The sequence below is a fragment of the Natator depressus genome, chromosome 4 (assembly GCF_965152275.1).
Source record: "Natator depressus isolate rNatDep1 chromosome 4, rNatDep2.hap1, whole genome shotgun sequence".
NCBI classification, from domain to species: domain Eukaryota; kingdom Metazoa; phylum Chordata; order Testudines; family Cheloniidae; genus Natator; species Natator depressus.
In genome coordinates, this window is record NC_134237.1 from 108,233,097 (window position 1) to 108,245,097 (window position 12,001).

Sequence of the window (12,001 nt, forward strand, 5' to 3'; positions counted from 1 at the left end):
AATTTGACATGCAATTAGTGGAAGATTTCAGTAGTGTGAATGAAGGTGACCTTTAAGGCCTGGTCCTTTTCTTCCACTGCAATAATTTAGTAAATATACCATTCATATACAGTATAGGTAAATTTTTACATATAAGGGAAAGATTTGTTTTTATGCGAAATTATAATATTCACTATTAAGTCCTTGTAGTTAGGGGTGGGGAGGCACAAAAGTAGCCTTTATGTTCTCCATTCCTTGGCCAGCTATGTGCCAGCCCCATCTTTTAGGGTTCATTTTTCAAGCTTTTCTGTGCCACCATGAGGACTAGAAACTTTGTTTGAAAAAGGAAGCTGAAGTTCTCATTCAATCCCATGATTCCAAGAACTGGGGCTTTAAGAAAATGACCACATATCATCGGACTTATGATAAAATTATGAGTTAGCTACACTGATGATAGGCTGCAAAGTGGGATTTCTTATAGAACTTTATAAACAGTAAGAGTAATAAGTAGCAGAGTAAACCTCTAAGGAAACCCTTGGGTGCTGCAAGAAGTATCTTTGTGTCTTTCCTTTGAGTAAAAGGCCCCAGAATGGGACTATTGGGAACCATGTTGTTGATAATTCCATCTTCCAGATGAAAAGTAAAATCGAGGCATGCCCTATTCACTTGTGTTCACTGAAGATTCCTTGGTACTAGGGTGTTCACCCTGTTTAGATTTAGTCAACATACTCAAGCAATGTTTTTATTTGTTGTGTAGCAAAATTCTTTCTGTAGATTTGAATGACTGTGTTACTGTTCATTTCCCTTTACAGACACTTTTGTGTAGCGGTGCTGACACAGATAAGTAATGGCTTGGAGAAACCAAAAATGCAGATTCCTGAAACCCAAACACATGCTTCTCAGGGTCCCATTATAAAATGTGGGAGTTTTTTAGGAACAGACTGGATCTGCTGTTTGATACAGTCATGTTTTATTATGCCACTGGAAGAATACAAAAGTCCTGCTTCTCAGGAACTTATCATGTGATCCTTAGCCATATTCAGCACCCTTAACTTCCACTGAAGTCAGTGATTGCTCAGCACTTTTGACAGTCAGACCCTTAATGATCAAACTGACAACTGATTTCCATGCAAGAAGGACGAGGCCCTAGAAGTCCTTCTGCTGAATTAATTCCTGTGCACAATCTTCATACTGCAAACCAGTGTAAATAAAATGTGATTTTTGTAAAAATATATAACTTAGGCTTGCATGGCAAGTTCCAGCAAATTTTCACAGGCCATTTATCAAGAAAATTAGGGTTTGTAATGGAAGTGCCTACAAACTCCTGAATACTGAATGGCGGAGCTAACTGTTTCTTGTATTGTAAGAATGCAAGATTTAATTTTCAAATGCAAATTAAAAGATTTGAATTGTATTTGGGAGAAAAAAGCCTTTAATTTTTAATTGAGAATATTCTAATCTTCAGATTGCCATGCATAATTATTGTCACAAACAAGAGTAGCATATTATTGAACTAACTGGATATAATGGCATCTGTAAATAAGTGATCTAAGTAGAACAGTTCTTTGCTTCTTAGCATGATAAATCTTTCTGCATACAATGAGAACTGGAAAGTTTGACATGAGCATCTTCAATATGTAAAGTCAGTAGAGAATAGAGGATACAGACAGGAGTGGAGGATACAGACAACAGTGGAGCAGGCTACAGTGAAGATATAAACAGCTTATGAGAATCAATTTTTGATGTCCCATACCATTTCTGTCCTGCATCACTGACATCCTATTTGAATCAAATCACAATGTCTAGAAAAAGTCTTTGTCACCATCATGATAATAATGGATTCTAAAATACTGGAGTTATATTTTGGAATACAATTCCTTTCCTAAAAAAAAAAAAATCTACTGATGCAGTAACTCTTTATTCTAGGTGTATTATCACCTTAGATATCTCACACAACTGGGTACTCCTAGCATCACGCAATTTAAAAGGCCAAAATCATCCTTCATTTACTTCTATGCAAGCCCAATGACTGTAAAGGTATAGACCCAATGAGCCAAATCCTAGGCCCAACTGCTACTGTAGCCGGTAGCCCTCAGAAACTGCGGAACTTGATTTGGCGTTATGCTCAACAACTTGAAAAGAGTCTGAGCATAACAACTAATTTGCTTAAAATAGAGCAAATTGCAATCATCTTCATCTTTGTTATGGAAATGAGGTTTGCAGAGACACTGCAGATTCCAGCATACAGTAGTCCATCTTGATCTGAACAGAGGCTGCTCAGAATGAGATGTATTCTGAAAGCCTTAGTCTGTGTGTGCCTCATTTCAATATTTCAGATGTTGGTGGCCACATAGTACATGGTATCTTTTGGCTGGATTTGGGCTTGGAACCTGCCTTTCAGCTACCCTTGCTATAAGTCTTACCTCCAAGGCATCACCAAAAGAGTTTTGTCTGATGTTACAAAATCTTCTTTTTTTTTTTTTAAATATCTCTTTGAGGCAGCAATTCTGGAAATGACCCCAAAAGCCAGACAGCACAAACCAGATGCAAAAAAAAGGAATCTTGGGAACTAGAGCTGGATAAACAATTTATTTGCAAGCAATTATCTAATGAAGGTCACCCTTGTGAATCATTCTGGACAGGATTGTCATTTTGAAAGGATTTTAATTTCTGTGAATTAATTCTTTAACTGTAGGTAGTCACTAAAGACTTCAGACTTTGTCACCTAAATCACATAATATTATTTTTACTTCATGACTGGATGACTGAAACGTTTAAGCAGAGGAATAATGATGAGCAGTGAATAATGAATACTCTTGTTTGCTCACAAATATCCTTATTTCCATGATAATGCTGGGCAGTTTATATGACGAACAGCCATTCCCCTAAGTACAGTGAATGCAAATTTGTCCATGCAAATATTCCAGAACAGTGGAGAAAAGAGGGCATGAGCATAGCTGGAATGATCAGCTGTTTGAAATGTGAACTAATGTTGTGAACGCTGTTATTACAGCTCTGTCTAAGGTTACCATAGCAGCTGAGCACCTCATAATCTTCAATGTATAATATCCCTGTGAAGTATTCTCATTTTGCATATGGGTTTCTGAAGCACAGAAAGACTAAGTGACTTGCCTGAGGCACAAAAAGGTCTGCAGTGAAGCAGAGAATTTAACCCTCATTTCCCAAGATCTCAGTTAGTGCCTTACCCATTGGACCATCCTTCCTCTGGTGGACACCAAACATTTCCAAAACTATTCACATTTTTGAAGCACGTTTTTCTTTTTCTTTCTTTCCTTCTCCCAAATTCTTCTTTAAAAGTTAGATCTTCTGTTCTAGTGCCAGCAGCAACGTCTTTCTGCCAGAAGGCTTGGGCAAGACAGTGCAATTACATTAAGCGGTACAGCTGAGTTTACAGTCATCTTGTGTGTGTTTATGTATTACAGGGGATGGGCTGTCTTTTAAACTGGGGTTTCATTTTTATTGTTTGGTTGAAATCAACCTCCTAACGTCAGTTTTCAGCCTGGCAACTGGAAGTCACTGTTGTAGCAAATGTCAGAACAAAAAATGGCCTGGCAGTGAGAGCTTCCTAAAATGTAACAATACTAAAGTAATGTGTTTAAAAATGTTTGATCATGGAAAAAGACTTATTAAAATTTCCCAGTAATACTGTATGGGCCTTCTGAAACAACGATGTCTCTGCATTTTGTGCTTTCTATGAGCTAAGAATTGTTATGTATGTTTGTTTTTTTGGCTCAGATTACATATCTATAGAGGGATCAACTATTACACTAGAACAAGGTCGTGAATTTAATAAATTTGTCCCTAGAGCACTACAGAAATTACACTCTGCTGTGATTATTTCAAAATATTGTGAAACAATTTTTTTTTTTAAAATATGTCTATTGCTGGGGTCAGAGGCATGAAGCAACAATACAACTCTCAGCACAGTATTTGTCATGTAAAGGCCTTTTCTGCAACTTTATTGAACTTTTTACTGTAAAATTGTAACTCAAACAAGTTAATCAAACGGTTATCTGCCAGTTCTCACTCCTTGTAATCTCAAGCTCTGCTGGAAGCCTTGAAGGTCTACAAGTGCTCAAGTTGGCAAACCCCCAACTAGCTTCCCACCCATGTAAAGACAGGATTACCCAGGAGGCTACCTTGTACCTATATACAGGGGTGAGGTCTACCTCAGTTATGAAACGCCAACACGTACATGCTCCAGCCCAAAGCTGCAAACCCCCATTCATTAAACTAATCAGTGGGTTAGAAGATTCCGATAGCTAGATCCTGGTGACTCAAGTTTGTGAAACTTGAGTTATTTTTGCTATCGTAAAATCATAAGCATTAGAGACAGAAAAAGACCTATTAGGGAGGTCATGCATAACCTTGCAGGATTCTTCCTTGCTGTGCATTATTATTATTTAAAATATTTATATAGTCCCAGTGTACTCATCAGGATTGGGTCCTCATTGTATGAGGTGCTGTCCAACCATAGAAGTAGACACAATCCCTGCCCCCAGGAGCTCACAATGTCATCTTTCTTTACGAAAAAGGCATTTACAACATTGAGGAGTCTAATTTAATATTTCTATTTATGCAATGAGCAGGTATTTGTGTGTCACATATATTCTTGTTGAGCTTTCTTTCTGTTCTGTAGACAGCGTAGAAGATGAAATGGAAATAGCCACTGTGCGGCATCGGCCTGAAGCTCTTGAACTGCTGGAAGCACAGAGCAAATTCACAAAGAAGGAACTTCAGATCCTGTATAGAGGATTCAAGAATGTAAGCACTTCCTTTCTGACTTTATTGTCACGTTAAGTAGCACGCAACCCACAACAAAATCAGAAATGGTATATGAATGGAATGCATAATGAAAGTGTTTGTGGGTTTAAATAACAAGATATTATGTATCTGGTCAATTTAGTAAAATAAAAAAATACTGGTTTGCCATAAACAAGATAAGCTTATGCATACATTGAACATCTTAACTGTTCAATTTGTAGGAGGCTTTTATTGTTTATGGTTAAGTATTGATAGATATGCTCTAGATATACAAAAGTTTGCTTAATGAGAAATAAGTCCATGCCAAACTCTGGATAGAAAAACATCAGAATTTTGTGGAAGTTCTGATCCAAATTTGGCTCCGGCACCAAGTTATGGTTCTTATCTCTACAATAGACTAAATCACAAACCTAAATCTGAACGTCTTCAAACTGTGTGAAAGTTTGGAAATGGGTTTGGATCTAAACTGTGCACCTTAAGCCCATCTCAAAGCTTAATAGACGTACTGTTTTAGAGACAAAAATGGAAAAAAGTGTGGTTAGACCATAGACTCATATTCTTGTTCTCCTAACTCTGCCATTGATTTGCAGTGTTATTTTTGGCAAGTTATTTAACGTCTGTTTTCATCGGTTTACTCAGCAGGATGATAATATCTACCTCACAGAAGTAATGTGAGGCTTAATTATTTAATGTATGTGAATCATTTTGAGATTCTTATATGAGCCACTATGTAAGTGCAAACTTCTATTATTGTTCCTAAATAGTAAATTATTGTAAACTGTAGTATGAAACAGGTAGTGGCTGTAACTCTGAACAATTTTTTGTGTTTCTTTGTGAATTTCAAATAGGTTTCTTTTACATTCGCTGGATTACATAAACTATCCTACTACTAGCTATTTTAACATGCACAGATGAGTCACTTTTAACCAAAGACATAAGGCTTGTTTCTCCACTGTCTTCTTGCACCTTATTTTATCATTTAAACCTGGTTTATCATTTACACAAAGTGGTTATAAAACAACATCAAATCAAAATGGTAGTATTTTGCACAAACTAAATCAGAGGGAGTTACATGTATATCTGAAAGCAGTTATTGTCCCACAGTTATTTCTGAATCTAAACCCTTGAGTGTCTACCAGAAAGTATCAAGAGGTGTGTTTTGTTTTGTTTTGTTGGTTTTTTATTTTGGATTATTTTATTAATGCTTTTATATGGCATTATATGCAATTAACATTGAGCCAAGATGGTTGATTTTGAATGAGCTTGAATAATATAAATTGGAGTTGTTCACAGTCATCAGTGAGCAATTTCCAGTCACTGAGCTGAGTCCTGTGTTTAGATGAATGCAAAAATATATGCAGCCTTCTTTTATGACCCTGTTGACTTAGTTTTTCTTTTGACCTTCACTTGGCATTTACTGTAAAAATGAAATATAAGAAGTTAGATGTAGTACCACTAAGAGCATACTGATAGCACAATGATAAAATGTAGTATAATCTTTTTTTTTTTTAATGGCAGGCACTTGGAAGAAACAGTAAACTTACAGATTTTTTAGCTTTCATATATTCTGTAATGAAAGAAGTCTAGCTAAAATTTCTTCTTAAACAAAATTTTCACTGAAAAATCCAAATACAAATAAAATACAGTCAGACCCTTAGGGCATCCTGACTGAATATCACTTCTGACACCAGTGGGTATCTGACATTGGTATTGTAGTGATTGCTCTTACAAGCTTTCCAACTTCTTTAGATAACTAGAAAACATTTCCTTGTTCTTCACAGTATTCTCTAGCTATTGCAAATCCTGAGGTAATGTTCTCTATCTGAGGCAGTGGTTCCCAAACTTGTTCTGCCGCTTGGGCAGGAAAAGCCCCTGGCAGGCCGGGCCGGTTTGTTTACCTGCCATGTCTGCAGGTATGGCTGACCACAGTTCGCTGCTCCAGGCCAATGGGAGCTGCTGGAAGTGGCGACCAGTACGTCCCTCAGCCTGCGCCACTTACCGCAGCCCCCATTGGCCTGGAGCAGCAAACCGCAGCCACTGGGAGCCGCAATCAGCCAAACCTGCAGACGCGGCAGGTAAACAAACCGCCAGGAGCTTTTCTTGCACAAGCGGCGGAACAAGTTTGGGAACCACTGATCTAAGGCGTAATTGGAAAGGTTTTAAGAACTGTAAGGTGAGCAAATTGTGGCTTCCTGTATGTTACCAAAAGAGCACTTTCTAGCTTTTTTTTTTAGTCTTTTTGGATCTGAATATTTTTCTTGAACGTAAACATGTATGTAGAAAGTGTTGGTTATAAGGAAATATTATGAGCTTTTTCAGTAAAGCCTAAAACAGGAGTTCCATCCCTTATACTTATTTTCCTCTTTTACATTCCAAGATGCATCATATGTTTTTATCATGGTAATACAGCCTTCCTCAGATGTTTCATTCCCTTATCGTCCATGATAATCCAAGAGATGCAAGTTTTGAATATCTGGAGTTAATGAACATGAGCTGCAGTTTTTCTTTATTCAGTTTATTGTGGTAAACTGATCAGTTGTCTCCAAAACTGCTGCAACGGATGTTTCAATCTTACAGACTGTTAGGAAAGTAACATCTGCCACAGCAACAGAAGCTAGCCCAAGCCACAGAATTCAGAACTGGATTCTTTCCAAAGTTCACAGTTGAATCTGGGGTTTCGTTTCTATATATTGCAGTGCTAAATTCTAGCTGCAAAGTTTGGTGCTGGGGCCAAAGATCCCCAACTTTCTTGAAACATGAGTGGGTCAAGTGCACCTCTACTACACAGATATCTCACATAGACCAATATTTGTGGCTCAGTACGTCTATTCTATCATCCTTACACATTTTATCAAATGGAATTCAAGCAGCCTTAGCAGGTACAGGACTCCAATGTTGTCGTCGTCAGAATGCTTTCTACAGATCTGACTCTGGATGTTTTTGCCCTTGTGCTGATTGGCTGTTTGTTCCAACTACATCCCACACAGTCGTTGTCTCACTCCACCTGCCCTCCATGCTCTCCTCCTTTCTTGTCTCCCTCTTCTTCCCTGCCCAATCCCCCTTACCTAACTCCCTTCCTTTGTCTCTCCCTTTACCAAATCTTCCCCCAACAAAACTACACTCTCAAACTCACACACAAAAATGTGGCGCTAACATGATATTTGTAAACCATCACGCTGGTTCTTTTCATTTCCCCCACACCTTGTCTGTTGTGTATACTCAGGGTTTGCCTGATTGGGAAAGTTATATTGGTATAATTATGTGAATTTAAATTCACAACTTAGCTTATACCAGGGTAACCCCCCCTCCCCAGTGGAGACTCTTTTTCTTATAAAAAGGAGATGGTTCCTTTTTCAGATTAACTTATGTTGCTTGTGGACCCTACATAGGAGGAGGTAAGTCAATTTACTTAACAATTCTGTGCTACAGAGTCCCTCTTTCTGACTTAAAGTATTTGCAGAGACCATGAATTCTTATCCTGGCAAGAGCTTGATTTACTATAGGAACCTTCTAAATACAAAAAGTTGAAATTGTAATAGGATTCACTTTCTTTTTCTTAGGAATCCAGTACCAGCCTTTACCATAAGACAATTATGCGCACACACAATTAATAATTTCAAATTCCTTTTTATGAGTAACATTCTAAAGATAAACTATTACAGCACAGCAGTTACAATGTACCCTAGTGAGACTAACATTACTGACTAGAGATTTCTTGTTTTTCTTTAACATGAAGAATGTAACACAGTTACATAAGTAGGGGCATAGCCAGCAGATCGAGGGATGTGATCGTTCCCCTCTATTCGACACTGGTGAGGCCTCATCTGGAGTACTGTGTCCAGTTTTGGGCCCCACACTACAAGAAGGATGTGGATAAATTGGAGAGAGTCCAGCGAAGGGCAACAAAAATGATTAGGGGTCTAGAGCACATGACTTATGAGGAGAGGCTGAGGGAGCTGGGATTGTTTAGTCTGCAGAAGAGAAGAATGAGGGGGGATTTGATAGCTGCTTTCAACTACCTGAAAGGGGGTTCCAAAGAGGATGGCTCTAGACTGTTCTCAATGGTAGCAGATGACAGAACGAGGAGTAATGGTCTCAAGTTGCAATGGGGGAGGTTTAGATTGGATATTAGGAAAAACTTTTTCACTAAGAGGGTGGTGAAACACTGGAATGCGTTACCTAGGGAGGTGGTAGAATCTCCTTCCTTAGAGGTTTTTAAGGTCAGGCTTGACAAAGCCCTGGCTGGGATGATTTAACTGGGAATTGGTCCTGCTTCGAGCAGGGGGTTGGACTAGATGACCTTCTGGGGTCCCTTCCAACCCTGATATTCTATGATTCTATGATTCTATGATTCAGTGCCTAGTCCCTTACAAAATAAATACCGGGACTGGGACTTCTGACAATCCGCGATCTTCTGCTTCCTCATAGGCCCACCCTAGGTATTATAGTGAGTTAAATAAAACATTTAGTTGTACCACATAAACAACACCAAATAAGAGAGAGAGAAAAACTTGGTGATCGTGTGTGAGCCCACAGCTACAGTTATCTCGAGTTCAATGATGTAATAATACACCTCACAAAGACATTTGGCCTCCGATCTGCAATTCCTCCTTTATACTGTTTTCCCAATGTCAATCCCACTGACTTCTGTAAAATTATAGGAAGCTGTATTGAGATCCACCCCTAGGATGACCATATTTCCCAAAAGGGAAAATGGGACACTGCATGGGGCTGGCCTGAGCCTTACCCCACCCCCCCTTCCCCATGCGGGGCTGGTGTCACTGCTTTCCCAAGCTCTGCCTGTCGTCCTCCCCCTCCCTCTGCGCCCCCCCCCCCATGGCGAGGCTGGGACTGACATCGCTGCTTGCTCACGCTCTGCCTCCCCCCACTCCTGTGCAAGGCTGGGGCTAGCATTGCTGCTCACTTGAGCCCTACCTGCCCCTTGCCCCTCCCCCCTCCCCCTCCACGGGGCTGGCATCACCACTGGCCCCCCCGCATGTTCCTCCACACATCACTTTTTTGATGAAGTTGGGCATTTGTCCCATTTGCTCTTGCCAACTTAATCAGTTCTCTCTTGTATTTCTGTTTATCCGAATGACACAGGAGGGAATACATCATTGGGTCCCAATCATGAAAGGAATAAAAAGTGATATCCTGTATAATTATGCCCAGTGTATGCCTGCAAGCTACTTCCATAGTTCTGCTTGAGTGTAGATGAGAAAGATGTTATCTGAATCAAGTGTTTTTGTAACGTGCATGACATTTAAGAGGTTTGAGCAATTTGTTGTTTTTTAATTAAAAACTAAGTAAGCCTTCAAAGACATTTTAATCAATTGGATTTCCTTATGCAAGCAAATTACATTGAGCGGTACGATGATCGGCCGAGTTGACATTCTCACCATCACAGCACCCATCATAGAATAGTTCATGCGGTAGAAGCAGAAAGTCAAGGAATGAGTCTTTGAGTTTATGTGGCTGCTTGGATTGCTCTAGAGAGGGTTACCCTGATAGAACATCACCTCTGCTGCAATGTTCGGGAGAGAGAAATAGAGGCTGATTGTAGAAAAGGAGCTAGAAGCACTCATTTAGCTTTATGGGGATGGGTTGTTTGGGTCATGGCCATGGCTGCTAGGGCAACACTTAAAGGACGAGAGGCAAGAGATGAAAGGAAATGTTATGTGAGGGGGTGGGAGATGATCCCTCAGATGAGCTAACAGCTATGAAAATGATAAGCACTATGGGAGGACTTAGGCTTGTGTTCAGTAATTTAGAAATTGTAAATCTTTCCCATTATTATTTGAAAAATGGGCTTAATGGAAGTCTCAGGCCTCTCCAGGCTCCAAAGATTTTCCTCAGCATTCTGGCTTCACAATCTTCCTGGAGTGTTGTTGATGAATTGTTGCTCAGCTACCATCACAGTGGGACCCCTCCATTTTCTATTTGGCTTCTTGTCATCCCATTTGTTGTAAATCGAAATTGTGATTGCTGCAATCATTAACCTTTCAAACCAATGGCTCTGTGGCATGCCTAGTACAAATGGCACTTCACAGTGAATTGCCTAGACTATCAAGCATGCACTCAGCATGTGGACTTGCTTTTCCTTTTGTCTGTTAAGTCTCTCACAGCTTTAAGCCACTGCACATTTCTATTTAAAAAATACTTAGAGCTGGTCTACACTGGAAACTTACATCTGCATAACTATGTCTCTAAGCAGCGTGACAAATCCACGCCCCAGAGAGAGAGAGCTACGCCAGCCAAACCTGGTGTAGACTGCGCTATGTTGATGGAGGAATTCTTCCATCAACCTAGCTACTGCCTCTTGGGGAGGCCAGATTATTAACAGCAACAGGAGAACCCCTCCCATTGCTGTAGTGAGTGTCTACACCAAAGCATTACAATGGTACAGCTGCAGCTGTGCTGCTATAGCAGCTTAAGTGTAGATATAATCTTAGATGATGCCTTCATCACACAAAGGAGGTTCCTGTGCAAAACTTAAACATGAATGACCCTTTAATTTGGTCTGTTGTTCTCATCGTAAATTCTGTTCTACTAATAAATAATCAGAAAACTAACAGATGTTCAGGGAAATGTGGATAGATTTTTAGATGTGTGTCAGCACTGAAACACATATGCAGGTTAGGGGCACATACCCCCTCCCCCATCCTTGTACCATGGAAAGTGTGAATTGATTCCTTTGTCTCTGAAACTATCCACCACTAAAAATTTCCTTAGAAGTGAATGGGGACACTTTTATGAATGAGGGAGATTTAAATAGTCACCTTATGTATTTATATTTTCTGATGGGGGGGGGGGGGATTTAAGACACCTTTCATTCAAAGTGCTCATATTGCTGTTAGTAAGTATATAAATCAGGCACACAGACGATATGTTGAATTTCAACATAGTGTAAATTCTACTGTAATACAAAATATTTAACTTGTACACACCCCAAAAAAAAATTCAAAAGCATGTGGATGCGCCCCCCATCTTGGTGCAACCTTGCTGATAGCAGTGCCCATTAGAGTGCTCCTGCACCCCAGCAACTCCTCTGTAACTCCTCTCCAACACCTCTGCTGTAAGACTTGGGGCCTCCAGCCAAGCGTCATAAAAACAGTCCCCAGTTTGTTCCATCTTCATCACACCAGCGCAACCCAAGAACTGAATGTTTATCTGACTGGTCAGAAGGTGAAGCATGACGTAGAACCAGTCTAAGTGTGACTTTAGACCACACACTGAG

At 39.7% G+C, this 12,001-nt stretch overlaps 1 protein-coding gene across 5 annotated transcripts in view; it reads left to right on the plus strand.

Moving 5' to 3' along the window:
• Window positions 1-12,001, plus strand: part of KCNIP4 (potassium voltage-gated channel interacting protein 4) — an 857,625-nt gene that overhangs the window by 740,111 nt on the left and 105,513 nt on the right. For all 5 annotated transcript variants that reach the window (XM_074951605.1, XM_074951604.1, XM_074951606.1 and 2 more), the window contains one exon: window positions 4,640-4,764. In XM_074951605.1, the coding sequence (XP_074807706.1) occupies window positions 4,640-4,764 (125 nt within the window). The remainder of the gene's footprint in view (window positions 1-4,639; window positions 4,765-12,001) is intronic.